At 40.9% G+C, this 18,912-nt stretch overlaps 1 protein-coding gene across 15 annotated transcripts in view; it reads left to right on the top strand.

Annotated features, from left to right (window-relative positions):
- Positions 1-18,912, top strand: part of ptprsa (protein tyrosine phosphatase receptor type Sa) — a 513,824-nt gene that overhangs the window by 364,007 nt on the left and 130,905 nt on the right. For all 15 annotated transcript variants that reach the window (XM_060941290.1, XM_060941298.1, XM_060941295.1 and 12 more), the window contains 4 exons: positions 127-263; positions 2,741-2,885; positions 13,355-13,675; positions 16,891-17,084. In XM_060941290.1, coding sequence (XP_060797273.1) covers positions 127-263; positions 2,741-2,885; positions 13,355-13,675; positions 16,891-17,084 — 797 coding nt within the window. The remainder of the gene's footprint in view (positions 1-126; positions 264-2,740; positions 2,886-13,354; positions 13,676-16,890; positions 17,085-18,912) is intronic.

The raw sequence follows: 18,912 nt of genomic DNA, 5'->3' as shown, positions 1-18,912 counted from the left end.
TTAATGATAGCCTAAAATTTGAATCGAAGCTGGACTGTATTTTATGAAACATGAGTGTACTGAGCATGGTGTTGTGTGTTGCTGTGTGGCCTTTGTGTCATGCTGTCACTCTGGATTTTCTCTTAGTTCCCGGACAGCCATCCAAGTTTCAGATTGGTGAGGTGTCAGACACCAGCATCGAACTGACCTGGGAGCCAGCATTCGACAAAGAGGGGATCATTAGTTATGAGCTTCGTTATAAAGAAGGCAGTCAAGGGAGTCAGGTGCATTAGATTTTATCATTTCTGTCTGATATGCAAGAAATACAACTCGGGTGTGCCGTTATAGAGAAATAATTAATGACATAGTGATGCGATGTGGAGGGTGTTACTGTTATCACCCCAAAATTGATTGTTTTCCTATAACAGCACACGTGAAAGTGTTTTATTCCTCTTATACCACAGCAATTTGGCAGCACACTTTTTTAATTATTAAAAGAACACCACATCATACTTTTTATTCATGACGTCATGAAAGTGGGTAAAACATGTTCCTGTTATTACTTATATTAAATCTGTTTATATGGAGAAACCGTCTCTGTGTTACTATGGAAACAATAGCATATCAGAGTGAGTGCATTAATATAAATTTGTTATTTGCAGCTGCAGTACTGTCAGCGTTGCTGTTATTAATAGAAAATGAATAAACACCTTCTGACAAATCAGAACAGATCATTCAACAGTGCTGTGGTATAAACTTGCTTCAATCTCATAGTGTTTTATTGTGATGGCCTTTTTGGAATGGCCTTCTGTTAATGCCAATATTGTGTTTACACTAACAAATGAAAAAGGGAAAAAGAGAGCTGTTCGTTTTCGATGTAAGTTTCAGACATGGGGCTCTGCTTCTGCGTGTTAATACACGTTTCCTCAGGTTAATGCTAATTTGTTATAATGCGGTAAAGTGACAAATTCAAGTGACACGCTAAGATCAGTTATCTTACGATACACCTTGTCCAATGCAACCCCAATTATATGCTCTTATAACTCGAGTTCATACCTGGGTTTAGTTCTGACTAAGCACATTGTTTGACGCAAAAATGTAAGAAAAACGGTTCACCCTGCGTTCACACTAACAAGCAATAACACGTAACTGTTCATTTTCTATATGTGTGCGATACAGAACCAACCTTTCATCAACAAGTGGCATGCGAGTTGAGATTTTCTCAATTCTGTGCAAATTAGGTATGAAGCAGTATTATGATAAATTCAAACAACTGCCTCAATTGATTCCTCAGATCAATAATATAGCATGTGCTTCTGATTCTTTAGATCCTACATGCAGTTAGTTCAAATCTGGAGTAAAGATCATGGTTTCATTTTTACCCTGGTGCGCGCACACACACACACTTATTTATATATATATTAGTGCTGTCAAGCGATTAAAATATTTAATCGTGATTAATGTCGCGATTGTCATAGTTAACTCGCGATTAATTGCAATTTAATCGCACATTTTTGTCACATGAAAAACCATTGTACTTCTCTTATCAGCATAAAAACGTGAATGGGCTTGCTTTGTATTGCAAAGCATAACACGTCTTGATACAGCCACTGCAAAGTGAAACCTAAGCCGAACACCGGGGCTAGCAAAAGAACCATGAGTGAAGTGATCTACTGTTTGAGTTAGTCTACAACTCAGAGAGACAGGTTACACAGTGACGGTAGGCTTGACATGCTTGATTATAATATAAAGTACACTATTATATTAAGTTTAAGTTGTTCGTTGACAAATATTGCATTGAATCTGATCTTTACTGTTTCAGCTCACTTAACACATTTTGTACTTTTACACTTTCTGCCTGTTGATGCGTCACGCTGTCCAATCAGAGGCGGCCAAATTTGCATATTACAGGAAGGATTTCTGGGATAGCATTGAGTTTATAGTTCAGAGGGATCTGGCTTCTTTAGACGCTGTCTTCTTAAACCTGAATAAATATTTAAATAGAGCCAAATGAGCCAGTCTTTTGAACGGCTCTTTTCAAAGAACGGATCACAAAGATGCGGATCCCATCAAAGAGCCATAAATCCCATCTCTACTAGCGCGCCCTGCCCGCGCTGGTTCTTTGGGGGGGGGAGGGCAGAGGACTCTATGCCCTCTATGTGCGGGGCGTGGCATTACAGTCTAGCTGCTATCGGTTTTCTAAGCAAAGTCTATGTTCCAAGTTCCTGGCAGTTTCAAAAGCTTATGAAAAACCTACATCATGTCACAGAGCGTTAATCTCGCGATAAAAAAATTATCGCCATTAAAATTGAGTCAAGTTAACGCGTTACTAACGCGACATTTTTGACAGCACTAATATAAATTGCATAGAGGGATTATGCGGAAACATAAAGCTTGGAAGATTAATAGTGCCTCTGGTGAATGCACATTTTCGTACAGTTACTTTGCATTGCTAATCTGCTAAATAAGCTTGTGCAAAACTTAGCACGCCATGCATTTTAAACAGAAATGGTGTGTAATATGTATATAGTGGGCTACAGGCTATGCGTTTTGTCTATGCAGCCATGACCACGCCCACAACAATAGTGGTCGCTGCACATGCACAAAAAGACAAACTCCAAACCCCTCATTAGTGTGAACTAGCGTAGAGTAACTGTTACTTATTAGTGTGAATGCAGGGTAACAGACACATGAACACTTGGCAGTTCTATGTATCATATTGTTCAATTTCACATTTAACTTACTCTTCCCCAACAAATAGATAACAAAATCATTCGGCCCGACCTCGTCCTATGTGGTGGAGGGTCTGCGAGCGAACACTGAGTATTACTTCTCCCTGGCAGCGATTTCGAACAAAGGCATTGGTGCCTTCACCAACGAAATCTCTCAGAAGACATCGCAAGCCAGTATGTACCTCTTTTACTTTCTTGTTACTGTTTGTTTTCAGAAATGGACACCTTTGCGGTGTGTTGTTTTGACTGTGAAATGGCTCTGGTCATGTTTATTCCAAAAATTCTCTGTGACCAGACAAAGCAGCTATGTTTATGATCAGGGTGTGTATTTCTCAGCAAAGTCCCCAAATCCAGGGCATCATAAATGTCACGAGTAAATGTTAACTTTCTCTCTCTCTGTGTGTGTGTGTGTGTGTGTGTGTGTGTGTGTGTGTGTGTGTGTCCAATATGGCCATCTGAAGTAGAAATGTTTTAGGGTCACACACTTTGCCTAGGCCTTTAAATCTGACATTACTAACTCTGTATTCTGACAAGGGATTTACAGTGGCTGACTGAAAGAACAGCTCAGGGTTTTTTGCTATATCGCCGTTTGTGTTTGAGCTGTCATACAGGTGAATGAGATTTACTGCTTTGGAATAAGAGTATTTCTATGACATTGTAATTAAATGTATGCAACACAACATTGATTGATTATTGCAAATGTAATTACTGATCATTCTTTCCCAATAATAACAAGTTGACTTTTGATGCCTTTCACTTCAGTCTGTGTATTTACTAGGCTTGTGCAATATTTCTTTATCATTAAAATCAATTTAACAATTTAATCGTCCATAACTGATTATAAAAAATAAAACACACAAGAAAAATGGAAAGCACGTGTAGTGGCGCTGAGAGCCGAGTGTCATTGGGTTACATGTGAACTACACAAACATCACCACCGCAGCAAGTTGCTGTAGTTCAGTTATTTAAGAATCAATGCAATCTTGAACAAGGGTGAAGTATTGTGCTTATTTTATACAGCAAAAGCCTTTTAGAATTGTATGTGGTTCCACAGATTTATAGTGTTAATATCCTTTGTGACAGCCATTACCAATGTCGCACTTTATTCTGATTAAGTGGTCGATCCTTTTCTTCGATTTGAATGCGGGAAATTGCCAGATTGGAGCATGACATTTTTTCTTTTGCACCAGGTCTACCGTTTTCTTCCCTTGATTACCATCCCAACTGATGGGTTCAAAACAAGGTGATTGAAAAGATATTTTAACAAGCTATTTAATAGTAAATGCAAAACTAACAGGGGGAAAAAATGTAACTTGAGAGTAAAATCTTGTGCATTTTAAAAAGAGTGAATTCTATAGTTGACAAACTTGTACAATTATAATATTTAACAGTTATTCCACGAAATTGAGTCGGATATGCGCTGATGGCTGTCAGCCATATACGACAAGATTGAGTGGAATAATTGTTTTATTATACAGTCCCCCCAGGATTTCGCGGGCCTTTTTTGTGATTGTTGCGGGCTAAAATGTCTGATGTTGTGGGGTTTTTTCCAAAAAATTGCGATGAAAGTTGCGGTGTTTTTTAGGTTTTTGTTGCAATTACATTGCGGGAGGAAGTGAAAGTTGCGAGAAATTGTTGCGATTTTCTCTTTTTGTGATTAAAATTGAGTGATATGTTCAAGTTATTACTTAAAAACTATTGATTAAAAGAACAAAGACACTGAGAAATCGTCCTATAAACAACTTTACCAATATAAAAGATGACCAGGACTACAAAAATGCAGAAAAATAGGCTTTACTTATCCAAATGCACCTGTTGGTTCAAAAGTTAAAGTGCAGAGAACCTCACAGCACAACATGAAGTTACCTTAAAATATAATATAAATGCCTCAGCTTTCATGTAAGAAAAAAAACTATTAATACTAGTACTGTGTGCAGGCAGTCTCTCCTGAAGACTAAATTAAACAATAATTATAAACTAATAAAATAAATGACTCAGGCTTCATAGAAGAAAAAAAACAATTTGAACAGAATCTCACAGTATGATGCTGAAGCTGCCTAAACAATGGAAAATAAAATACCATTTTGCAAAATTTTGGCATCCATTAATTTCTTGTATTATGTAAAAAAAACGTAACATGCACACAGTGCTTCACTGTAAACATAACACACTTTCAGTAACACTATAGAGAATTGAAGCCTATATAAACATGGACTTCAAATTCAAAAGGAAATGCCTCAGCCTTCATATAAGAAAAAAAAAACTATTAATACTAGTGCTGTGTGCAGGCAGTCTCTCCTGAGACTCGCACATGCTGCTTCTCTTGAACGGAAACACAGAAGTAAGGCGGAAGGTAGTTTATCGACGTCACCTCGAGACGACGCCAACGATTGGTCAAATTTGCAGGAAAGTTGCGGTGATTGGATATAATTGCAACACCGCCCTGAATTCATGGAGATTGGTTGAATTTGCGTTGATGTTGCAAATCGCAACATCGCGAAATCCTGGAGGGTCTGATTATAGCCATCGCCACTGGATTTTGAGAAACAGAGCATTTTTATTTTTTGCAAATTCAATAAATAAAAACTTTGTATAAAACGTCCAACAAAATCATTTCTGCTTAGAATATAAACAAACCAGCGAAATGACAGGAGCAATTTGTGAAAAAAGCTGTAATAATAATTCTTGAAAAAAAAAGATATGTTCTTACCATCAAATACTTTTATTCCATATTTTGTTGCTTTTTTTGGGGGGGGGTTGTTTTCAAGTAGAGTTTTTATTTCATCCTCAGTTGGTTCAGTAACACAGTCAGCCATTTTCTTTTCTTCTTTTTTTGGTGGTTGGCAAACCAACTTAAAGGTGCATTACCGCCACCGGCTGGGCCGGAGTGTGGAACAGGAGATATTGGGGGGAAGAAACTATATTCTTTTAGCTATTTCTGTTTCTTTTAAGTACTTGATAACAAAGTGATATATCTGACTTGAGACACTCCGCCATTTTGTTTTTCTCTACCCACAGTATATTAGCTGATAGCCTAGTAGTAGAATAGTCAATCAGAGCTCACGATTGCTCATATCCAGTGAATGTGGATATAATATAATATAATATAATATAATATAATATAATATAATTGGAGTAAATGTCACTAAATGGACACTGTGGAAATGAAAGATCCTCTACGAAGTATTCATTGTAATATTGCACAAGCCTAGTTTTTTATTATTATTTATCTTTGAAGCAACATGTAGGTTGAGATTCATGAACAAGATGCTAAATATTATGATTGATTATTTAGTTTAATGGATTCTTGTGCCTTCTTGCGAGGACGGTGTCACTGGCTGTTGTTCCACAGTTTTTTTTTTTGTTTGTTTTTTTTCCTGTTCTTTCTCTACTGCTGTTTGTACTTTTCAGTTTCCCTAAATGTGAAACCAACAAATCAATATGGTCACCTGTTTTCTTCTCCCTTCTTTTCATCCACCAACAGCTAGTGCACCTTTTGTCGCTTGCAACCAAAATGCACAAAATGTCATTGACTCCGGTGTGTGCCATGGCTTTCCGCTGCGTCTGCTCCCTCTTGCTGAGTTGGACTGAAGGCCTCTCGGCTGGCAGCCGCCGAAGCCCTGCTGATAGGCGGCGTGTATGTCAGGAAGACCAGTGAATTATTCAAAACCTCCAGCTAAAAATACACACTCCCTCCTTGACTTCATGATTTGGAGTAGATACCCAATCTAAGTGATCAAATATTCAGTTACACATCTTTAATGCGGCCCAAGAGCTAATCTCTTGTGTGGTGTTTGGATGTCTGTGGTTGCAGAGTCGTCGGCGTGAATTAGCCAAAAATGAAGGCAGCATAAGAAAGCCATGGCAGCAGGAGCCAGCAGTGTTTAAAACATTTTCTGTTTCTACCAGTGGGGTGTGTGTGGTGAAGCGAAAAGCCACAGCAGATACGTACACACTCAGTAAAAGCTTGAGCATTCAGGAACACAGGCTGCATGCAGCACTCCTCACTTGCCTGATGGGGGTGCTATAGGGATCCTGTTAACACTTCCCTTCCCTGAACGCTGGCCAGGCCAGGCATGACTAACCTGTGTATGTCCACCTTCCCCTTCTCAATATGTGTCTGTGTTTTGATGGGGTTTTTTGTTTGTTTGTTTGTTTGTTTGTTTGTTTAGTTTTATTTTTGTTTTATGTGGTCTTAATATATATTCATCACGGCGCGCACACACACACACACACACACACATATATATATATATATATATATATATATATATATATATATATATATATATATATGTGTATGTGTATATATATATATATATATATATATATATATATATATATATATATATATATGTATGTATGTATGTATGTGTGTGTGTGTGTGTGTGGTATTTGTATACATATACTGTATATGTTTCATATATTTGTTTCCTGCTAAAAAAAAAAAACAAAGCTTCTGTTTGTATGGCTCAATGTCACTTGGGTTTTCTTTATTTCTTTCAGTGTCAGTTAAAGAGACTTTGGAGGGATTTTAGTTTGCTTTTCTTTTCCTTTTTTTATGTTGTTGTTCCAGTATATGGTTTTTTATGAGACACATATGGTTCACTTCACAAGAGAAGACAGCTTTCAGTGAGTTCCCTTGCCCACAACTGGGTTTTCTTTTCCCTTTTTGCCACAACAGTCAGCAACCTCAGACCCCTCCAACTTCCCCAGCAGCACAGCATGTAGCACTTTCAAAGAAAATCCATTAAACTAAAGGTGAGAGTAAGTATCTCTGGGGGACAGTTTTAGCCTTCTGCTTGGGACTGGGGCACTCTGGGGGCCTCCGTTCTGGCCTATGAAGCCTTTCATGGCCTTGCAGATGGACGGTTTTGCTCTCAGACAGCCCTCGCTCAAGCAGAAAACCCAAATAAAAAAAATGGAGTCACTGTGAGAGAGGTCAGCAAGGTGACAGTCGAACAGTCAGTCCTGTACAAAACAGCATCCAAAACACACAAACAAATCATTCTAGTGCGAGTTCCTCAGAGGTAAGTGTTCGCTGTTTGGAAGAAGTCCACTCTGCGGCTGCACATCATGTCTTTTTAATGTCAATGTTAGCCTTTTACTCGCCTAAAACTAGCTTAATTATTGAAAAATCCCATGTTCAGTGGCATAATTTTGCATCTCTGAATCTCAGCTTTTTGACCAGATTTACAAATTTGTATTTTGGTAGCGTCTTTAAAATGCACTTCTATATCCAAAATGTGTCACCAGAAAGGCATCGTACCAGGATGCAAACCTTTAAATCATTCCTCACAGACTGGTGCAAGAGGCGTCTGGAGATCTCATCTCATCTCATTATCTCTAGCCGCTTTATCCTGTTCTACAGGGTCGCAGGCAAGCTGGAGCCTATCCCAGCTGACTACGGGCGAAAGGCGGGGTACACCCTGGACAAGTCGCCAGGTCATCACAGGGCTGACACATAGACACAGACAACCATTCACACTCACATTCACACCTACGGTCAATTTAGAGTCACCAGTTAACCTAACCTGCATGTCTTTGGACTGTGGGGGAAACCGGAGCACCCGGAGGAAACCCACGCGGACACGGGGAGAACATGCAAACTCCGCACAGAAAGGCCCTCGCCGGCCACGGGGCTCGAACCCGGACCTTCTTGTTGTGAGGCGACAGCGCTAACCACTACACCACCGTGCCGCCCGCGTCTGGAGATGTTATACAAAATATATTCTTGTCCTCTTAAGCTACTTCCGTTTTGTCTGTCTCGAGTCTAAACAGCCACTCGAGGACCATGTAGCTTGTTTATTGTGTGATAGATGACCTGCACTTCTGTAGTTGGACGTGTGACCTGTCTTCCATGAATCACTGTGATAAACCCACGAAGCTCGATAGCAAGAAACACAGGCCTGAGGGAAATCACTTCTCTATCCACATGCTTCCGGTTGTCCACGTGTCACACGCATGGATGGAGCTCCTGCCGTTCTACTGTTTTTCTCACAATGGTTCAGATTAGAATTTCGATCGAACGGGCTGGTCCTGACGGCGGTCGCCTGCAGTCCTGTGTACAGCTCGAGACAAAGCTTTCCTGCTTCACCGCTAATGGAGCAAAGAGCCAGAGGAATAAAGAGAGGTTGTCTTTCTTGAGCGCAGCCTCACTGAACGCAAAAACAAACTGCCAGCTGCAGAGAGATAACGCAGTGAGATAGAAGAGTCATCTTTTTTTCTTTCTCATCCTTTCTGTCTTTCTTTCTCTCTCTCTCTCTCTCTGCTGGATACAGTTCCAATTACCTCACTGCACATTTTCATTAAACACACACAATGGATCAGGACACTCAGCACACACATCCCCGTAATGAGATGCCACCTTGATTACCAGTGCACGCTCAAGACTAAACGGCCGTTAAGGTTAAAGCTTCCTTTTCATTCCTATGCTCAGCATGCAAGCCTCATTTCAAGTCAAAGCACCAGCGTGGATTTCTTCCGAAACACAAAGAATCAGGGTAAATCTTATGTATTGTGTATCTTTTCCTCTGTGGTGCAGTGTACAGTTTAAAGTCTATCAAGTTGGAGTACAGTGTGTATCTGGAGGCCATCGTTGTAGGCTGCTGTGAGTCTGCAGTAACAAAGCAAAGCCCCCACTAACAGGCAAAGAGTACTTTTTCTCCCCCCCACACACATCCCCCCTCAAACCAAAGCATTCAATACAGTTCATTACCAATATAGTCTGGGTTTATTGCTATTCTTGTACACCTAAAAGGCTGATTGCTTCCTCTTAAAGCCAAGGGGATGTGATAGACACTCCTGAGCCGGTCAGAAGGGCAGCCAGAACGTTGGCCTTCAGGAAAAAAAAAAAAATATATATATATATATATATGTTCAGACAGTGGGGTTCACTTCAGACCTGTTCATGGAGGGTCCACAAACTGAGATCCAGAGACCCTGCTCCCTGACGGAGCTCCTGATGTATCTGTATTTTGGGAGATAGACACAGATAAATGGCAACAGACAAGAATCTCATTTCATATAATTTCAATTCCAATCAGATACAGGATATCATGCATGGTTACACCTAGATATTATATCACAAAGCTGCACACATCACAGATCCATCACTCAGATCATAAGCACAGATTCCAAATCCTTCATGTTTAGCCAAACAAGCAGTTTATCCTCCCACTTAGCTTAACCGCAGTAGGTTTTCAAATGTACTGGAATAATTCTGTTAATTCATCTATTTGACATACTTTCTTAATGACAGTTGATGACCAAATGTTTTTAGTAATAAAAGAACGATATTTGTACCCCGAATCCTGCAAAATATGTAAAATTAGATGTGATTACGCAATAATCTAAATTATCCATCCATTATCCATAAACGCTTATCCTGTGCAGGGCCGCAGGCAAGCTGGAGCCTATCCCAGCTGACTATGAGCGAGAGGTGGGGTACACCCTGGACAAGTCGCCAGGTCATCGCAGGGCTAACACAGAGACAAACAACCATTCACACCCACATTAATCTAAATTATATTCCAAGTTAATTACATAATAATAATAATAACACCATTTTACTTGTATACATTGCATGTGAGTTCAGGAGTTCTTAATGTATAAACTATTGATGATGAAAACTCCAGTTTTATGACAAAATTGAATAATTTTTGACATTTATCATGATCCCATTCCTGTCACCAACATGCATCAAGATTTCCCCCCTCCCACACACAAAAAATCTGTTTCAGTAGTTACAAGATGATCAAAAGTATAACATGGGATCATATATCTGGGATTTCTTTTAAAAATACATAAATATTTTGACAAGATATGGCAGAAGGAAACAGTGAAGTAAAGCTGTTCAAGATAAACTAAATAAAACTTCTGAACAAGCTTCTTATGTAACATAAGCATTAATAGAAGAAGAACCACAAATGACCAAATTCACTTTTAAGTTCACCTTAGATATCTCATCTCGTTATCTCTAGCCGCTTTATCCTGTTCTACAGGGTCGCAGGCAAGCTGGAGCCTATCCCAGCTGACTACGGGCGAAAGGCGGGGTACACCCTGGACAAGTCGCCAGGTCATCACAGGGCTGACACATAGACACAGACAACCATTCACACTCACATTCACACCTACGCTCAATTTAGAGTCACCAGTTAACCTAACCTGCATGTCTTTGGACTGTGGGGGAAACCGGAGCACCCAGAGGAAACCCACGCGGACATGGGGAGAACATGCAAACTCCGCACAGAAAGGCCCTCGCCGGCCACAGGGCTCGAACCCGGACCTTCTTGCTATGAGGCGACAGCGCTAACCACTACACCACCGTGCCGCCCACCTTAGATAGAACTCACAAATAAAACTCAGATTTGTCTTTAAGCTGAACTTATCCATGAGGAAAAGGGCAGCACGGTGGTGCAGTGGTGAACACTCGTGCCTCACAGGTTCCGGGTTCGAACCTCACGGCCAACGGGGGCCTTTCTGTGTGGAGATTGCATGTTCTTCCCGTGTCTGCATGGGTTTCCTCCGGGTGCTCCGGGTTTCCCCTACAGTTCAAAGACATGCAAGTTAGATAAAAATACCCAGCCACTGGGGTTACACAAGCCAGTCCCAAGCCCGGATAGATCAGGGAGGTTTGCATCAGGAAGGGCATCCAGTGTGTAAAAAAAAATAAAATTATGCCAAATCAAAGGGGTCGAAAATCAGTTTGGGCTTTGCCCTGTATTCCTCTCCTGTCACAAACTTTGTGAACTATGTGTCGAATTAAATAAACTTACAAGCAAACTGGACACAGTATAGTGAAGAACAAAGTATGTAGAAAAGTTCAAAAAGGTTGACATTTAGATCAGCAGTGAAACAGGATTCTGTCTGTCAGACGGTGGGGTTTGGAGGGTGTAGGTATAGATGCGGGTGGGAACAAAAAGCCAGTCTCTCTCTCTCTCTCTCTCTCTCTCTCTCTCTCTCTCTCTCAGCCATGTGGACCCTCAAACTAGTGTAAGCAGTGTAGGGTACTGTACAGTCCTAGCTCAAGCACTGGGACAATTCTCCCCCTCTGGGCACCGCAAATCAAGCCAAAGCTTAAATCTTTACATCTAAAATCTGGACATGCCTCCAATATACTGCAAATCAATCCAGTTGTGGTCTCCTGTGCACTGGTCCGGCATTCGGTTGAGAGGTTTTGTAAAGAAGGGGAGAGTTGATACCTGCTAGCTCAAGGAATATTGCTTCCTTGTAGTTGGGTGCTTGTGGTAAGAAAGTCTTTTAAAAAAGTGTGTTTGATGGAAGCCAGGTACGTATGATGTGAAAAAAATATATTGCTGTTTTTTGTTTTTTTTTGGATGTTCTTATTTTCAGTTTTCAGCCCAGCAGCTTTCCATGTATTTTATGAGTTGACATTTTGGATCATAAAGGTTTTTTTATTATTATTATTATTATTATTCTTTCAGTCATTTATTTTACAGAGGAATTAATTTTCCTGTAATCCCCTAGTCGCATTTGAATTAATTTAAGTTGTTTTTTTCAGAAGGTGTTCTGTTTGAAATTCCAATCATGTTGTTTCTTGATTTGTTTTCTGTAAAATGCCCTTATCATTTGTTTGTCCTTTGAGTTGAACATGTTCCTTCACAAACAGAAATAACTGTCACTTTGTAATTAGCTGGGCTCCGTTTTTTTTTTTCTATGCAAGAAAACATTTTTGGCAGAAACACGAGCACATCATCTTGCAATGCAAAATACACTTAGCACATTAACCAGTCACTGCAGGTGGGCTGATGAGGTTGGATCCCATCAACTCTGGTCTCTCTGAGATCACAGGCTGTGTGACTTAATATGATTACCACCAAGCTATCCTATCGATTCATAATCTCATCCATGTAGTCTCTGTAATATAAACCACAAACAGTGCACATTCATTAAGACGCTAATAAACCAGGACACAGTTTTCCTCAGGGCCAGATGAGATCTTTCCTTGTACCAAGTGATCACAGTCTAATGTAAAAGGTAACAACTAGGAATGCATCGATACCAAAGCTCATACCAGGTATTAGTGATTATTTACTTACCCTCATAAAAATGCTTTGAGATCCTTTTCCGTTATCACACTATACGGTGTGGTGCAAGTATCACAGCGGTCCTGAATAATATGGTATTCTGATGCAATTAAAATGTATTTTGCTCACAGATGTACAGAAGCGTTTTTCCGAATTGAATCAAAACCTGCTCTTCTACCACGTGTTTGTTCGCGATTTGAAAAAAAAAAATAGTATTGATGCATCCCTAGCAATTTATGATGCACAGGACAGTCACTGTCTGTCCTATCCATTACTCAGCATCTCAGCTGTGATGTGGTGGTAAATATTTCGGGTCGAACCGTAGCCCTGTGGTCTAGCCAACCTTTTAAAATGAGCCCAGTTTCATAGTTTCATTATTATGCATGTCATGTTACCTTCCTCTTCTGTTCCCATTTGCATTTGCCCTTTGAATCAGTTGATTCTTCCTCTTTTTTTGCCTTATGTTTGGTACTGTCGTGGCTTGTTTTTTCAGTTCGGTTTGTTCCCTTTTATCATTTTCTTTTTCTCTTTCCCATCTTTTCGTTTTTTGTTTCCCCTCCTCCCCTCCTTACCCTCCCCTCCTTGCCTGCGCAGAACCATCCGCCCCCCCTCAGGAGGTTAAATGCTCCAGCCCTAGCTCCACGTCTCTGCTGGTAAGTTGGCTCCCCCCGCATCCTGAGAGCCAGAATGGCCCGCTGGTCGGGTACATAGTGCGCTATGCAGTGGCGGGGGGCGCAGCTGGGGTCGGGGTCGGAGCCGAGACCATGGACGAGCTGCAGGCATCAGCCACCTCCACCGAGATAATGCTGCAGCGACTGGAGAAGTGGACGCCATACCGTGTGAGCGTGGCTGCAGCCACCACTGTGGGCCCGGGACCAGAGAGTGTAGCACTCATGTGCCGCACTGATGAGGACGGTACGAACCCCACACCATCTTTAGCTACCTCTTTTGTTGGGGTGTTGATTTATAGAAATGAGTGATTCTGTAATATTGAATATGATAAAATAAGTTCCCGCCATTACACAGATGTAATTGAAGGATATACAGTGGTGCTTGAAAGTTTATGAACCCTTTAGAATTTTCTATATTTCTGCATAAATATGACCTAAAACATCATCAGATTTTCACACAAGTCCAAAAAGTAGATAAAGAGAACCCAGTTAAACAAATGAGACAAAAATATTATACTTGGTCATTTATTTATTGAGGAAAATGAGCCAATATTACGAGTGGCAAAAGTATGTGAACCTTTGCTTTCAGTATCTGGTGTGACCCCCTTGTGCAGCAATAACTGCAAATAAATGTTTCCAGTACTGTAACTGTTGGTCAGTCCTGCACACCGGCTTGGAGGAATTTTAGCCCACTCCTCTGTACAGAACAGCTTCAACTCTGGGATGTTGGTGGGTTTCCTCACATGAACTGCTCGCTTCAGGTCCTTCCACAACATTTCGATTGGATTAAGGTCAGGACTTTGACTTGGCCATTCCAAAACATTAACTTTTTATTCTTCTTTAACCATTCTTTGGTAAAATGACTTGTGTGCTTAGGGTTGTTGTCTTGCTGCATGACCCACCTTCTCTTGAGATTCAGTTCATGGACAGATGTCCTGACATTTTCCTTTAGAATTCGCTGGTATAATTCAGAATTCATTGTTCCATCAATGATGGCAAGCCTTCAGTTGCTTAGAAGTTACCCTGGGGTCCTTTGTGACCTCGCCGACTATTACACGCCTTGCTCTTGGAGTGATCTTTGTTGGTCGACCACTCCTGGAGAGGGTAACAATGGGTTTGAATTTCCTCTATTTGTACACAATCTGTCTGACTGTGGATTGGTGGAGTCCAAACTCTTTCGAGATGGTTTTGTAACCTTTTCCAGCCTGATGAGCATCAAAAATGCTTTTTCTGAGGTCCTCAGAAATCTCCTTTGTTCGTGCCATAATACAGTTCCACAAACATGCGTTGTGAAGATCAGACTTTGATAGATCCCTGTTCTTGAAATAAAACAGGGTGCCCACTCACACCTGATTGTCATCCCATTGATTGAAAACACCTGACTCTAATTTCACCTTCAAATTAACTGCTAATCCTAGAGATTCACATACTTTTGCCACTCACAGATATGTAATACTGGATCATTTTCATCAATAAATAAATGACCAAGTATAATATTTTTGTCTCATTTGTTTAACTGGGTTCTCTTTATCTACTTTTAGGACTAGTGTGAAAATCTGATGATGTTTTAGGTCATATTTATGCAGAAATATAGAAAATTCTAAAGGGTTCACAAACTTTCAAGCACCATATATAGTTGCCCTATTTAGTTTATACTCACAGTAAGTAATAAAGTCTAATTAGAGGCCATTTAAATTCCCCCCAAACTACTGCACAACACAACAGCAGGCTATAACGGCTCCTCTCAAGTCAGTTAGTGGAACTGGAGTTTCCAAGCGAAAACTCTGCGTTTACCCACCCTTTGTTTTATTTCTCCCTCTTTCTTGAAGTCACTGAGGCAGACAGGCAACTTATAAGCGCTGAAATGATCTTCAGCCAGCTGCCAGTTGTACGAAATTGCGCCCGACATCCCTGGTGACAGCAGTGCTCTAAGCTGAGTGACAGCTGGAGTTCAGGGGACAAGCTGCTAATCGATACACAATGCCCAGCACTTCCCTCACCCTCCCTGGTGCACACACACGCTCGGTGATGGATGTGAGATCGTGTGTGTGTGTGTGTGTGTGTGTGTGTGTGTTGGGGAGACTGACCTGGGGTTCCCAGCATGGATAGAGCAACTCAGGCAGGTCAGATTGCGAGCGCTGGGCCCTTCAGGGATCCTTTACTTTGTTTTGCAACAAAGGAGTTAAAATTGCAGCATTGTGGAGTGAGAGGTTTTTGACAATACATACGAGGGGAAGTCAAAAAGTTCGAAGACAAATTGAAAAAAAAAATCTTTATTTATGAAAATAACAAAGCTATTTCTCTACATATCCTCCATTTAAGTCTAAACACTTCTGCAAGCGGTGTTTCCATCGGAGAATTCCTTCTTTGTAGGATTCTGGGGGATGTCTTTCACACCTTCTGAAATTATAACATCTGTCTTAGAACTTTTTGACTTACCCTCGTACATGTATTTGAGGTTTGCTACCAAAGCGCCAGCACATCAGGAGTAGCTTATTATGAAAAGTGATGCTATTGTTGATATTTTGACGTAACGTTTACAAAAACGTATATATATTTAAAGAAAGGAAAATGAAACAGCTGGTGAAAGTCCAATTTTCAGATTGAATCACTTATATTTTACTGTGAGCAACACAAGAGTTATACTGTGTTTTGTCATATCATTATATGAATATTATAGTGACCATATCTACATCTTAGCATCCTACCCCCTCCTCCATCTACCCCAAAGTAAATCCAAAATGAGTGTTTTATTGACAGCGCCGAGAACCCTTCTGCTCCTGAGAGCGATACACAATAAAGGCACTATTTAAACGCCAAGGTTTCATATAAACAGATTTTTCATTAGCTCTTGGATCCGAGGCTGCGGGGCGACAGGAGGCAGACAGTAGATTGTTCAGCAGGGAGCGGAGAACAGCGATAAAGCAGGAGCAGCTCGAGTATGAGTAAAGGCAAGAGATTTGATTTCAAAGTCCCTTAAGTCCGTAAGTACATTTGAGACTTGTTTCACCTAATCGGATGGTAGTTGCGCTGAAGGCAGCAGGAAAGCGTTTCTCTGAGACGGCGGTGTCAGTTGCCTGTAGGTGGATGACTCCATCATAATAACAGCAGTTAGTAAAAAAAAAAAAAGCTCTCAGAATTGATCTGTTTTGTCTCTGCCTCGAGGCAGCTTCTCTGCATTTTTTCCTTTGTCTGCTGAGTGACTGTGCTGCGGTGTTGCACATAACAATATGCAGAACGTAGTTGACAGGATTCTGACTCCAACCCAAACTCAAATATAAACAGAAATTTAAAGGATTTTAAGTCGAATCAAACTGCGATTGTTGCCAGGATTATAACTCAAATGTAACCAGGAGTCTTAGTCAAATATAACCAAGATTCTAACTCAAAACCGGGATTTTAACTTCGAGTCTCACTCAAATAAAACCAGAATTCTAACTCTGTCTGTCTGTCCCATAGTTCCCGGTGCACCCCCTCGGCGGGTGGAGGTGGAGGTGATCAACTCCACTGCACTAAAGGTGATGTGGCGCTCGCTGTTGCCTGGGCGCCAGCATGGCCAGATCCGTGGATACCAGGTGCACTATGTGCGGGTGGAGAACGGCGAAGCACGTGGGCTCCCACTCATCAAGGATGTAATGTTGGCTGATGCCCAGGTACACACTCCTCACACACACTTCGTATGTGGCCCACACACCCTTCACACTCTTCACAGACTTTTCGTATACTCCACACATAATTTTTGTCACACTCCTCACGCTGCAGTCTCACTGCTCACACACTCCTCACACCCCTCTCACACTGCTCACACACTCCTCACACCCCTTTCACACTGCTCACACACTCCTCACACCCCTCTCACACTGCTCACACACTCCTCACACCCCTCTTACACTGCTCACACACTCCTTACACACGCCTCACATACTGCTCGCACACTGCTCATAGACTCCTTACACACTGCTACACACAGTGCTCACAGACTGCTCACACACTCCTTACACTCCTCACACACTGCTAACAGACTGCTGACATACCGCTCAGACTCCTTACACACTGCTCACACACTGCTCACAGACTCCTTACACACTCCTTACACTGCTCACACACTCCTTACACACTGCTCACACACTCCTTACACTGCTCACACACTCCTTACAGTGGTGCTTGAAAGTTTGTGAACCCTTTAGAATTTTCTATATTTCTGCATAAATATGACCTAAAACATCATCAGATTTTCACACAAGTCCTAAAAGTAGATAAAGAGAACCCAGTTAAACAAATGAGACAAAACTATTATACTTGGTCATTTATTTATTGAGGAAAATGATCCAATATGACATATCTGTGAGTGGCAAAAGTATGTGAACCTCTAGGTTTAGCAGTTAATTTGAAGGTTAAATTAGAGTCAGGTGTTTTCAATCAATGGGATGACAATCAGGTGTGAGTGGGCACCCTGTTTTATTTAAAGAACAGGGATCTATCAAAGTCTGATCTTCACAACACATGTTTGTGGAAGTGTATCATGGCATGAACAAAGGAGATTTCTGAGGACCTCAGAAAAAGCGTTGTTGATGCTCATCAGGCTGGAAAAGGTTACAAAACCATCTCTAAAGAGTTTGGACTCCACCAATCCACAGTCAGACAGATTGTGTACAAATGGAGGAAATTCAAGACCATTGTTACCCTCCCCAGGAGTGGTCGACCAACAAAGATCACTCCAAGAGCAAGGCGTGTAATAGTTGGCGATGTCACAAAGGACCCCAGAGTAACTTCTAAGCAACTGAAGGCCTCTCTCACATTTGGCTAATGTTAAAGGATATGGGACATGGATTTTTACCTGGGCATAATTATGTATAAAGGACATAAGAAATGCCATCTAAATCACTGCAGGGCGTCAAAAATGTGAAAATCATCACATTATTCAAGTTTTTTTATACATCAGCGTAAAACAAGGATTCGTTAATGAGCTAGATGGTCACGTGACCCGTGACGTCACAAAAACTTTCCAAGGAGCCAGCACTTGGGAATCTAATGTAAACAGGTTACCGAAATGGACACCATCGACCATCATTGATATTCCTGATGTTTCACAGAGATGTGAAGTTAGACCCTATCAATTCGAACCGATAGCTGGAAATTCACATGAACATAGATCTCGTCTTTACTCTGACGGGTCAGATGATTCTGAGAGTGAGAGTTCATTCAGCCCTCATGAAACTGAAAGCGGTCGGCTCGATAACACTTCCTGGTAAGTTAAAAACAATTCTGCTCAAAGGCTAATGATCTGTTGAAAGAAGTATTATTTTTGTATCATACATTGAAAGTTCATCATAGATCTAGCTAAAGTCCGTTGCAAGCTAGTTTTTTTTTTGCTGATATTTTTCGAGATTGATTGAGATACAGTGCTTCCAGAGTCCGAGATGAAAACATTCAAAAGGGCGAAACGAGTCAGAATTATGATAATCAATAATTGATACACCC

The sequence above is a fragment of the Neoarius graeffei genome, chromosome 15, assembly GCF_027579695.1.
Source record: "Neoarius graeffei isolate fNeoGra1 chromosome 15, fNeoGra1.pri, whole genome shotgun sequence".
In the NCBI taxonomy this organism is placed as follows: Eukaryota; Metazoa; Chordata; class Actinopteri; order Siluriformes; family Ariidae; genus Neoarius; species Neoarius graeffei.
The sequence above is the reverse complement of the archived record's forward strand: the minus strand, read 5'-3'. Positions and strand labels throughout refer to the sequence as shown.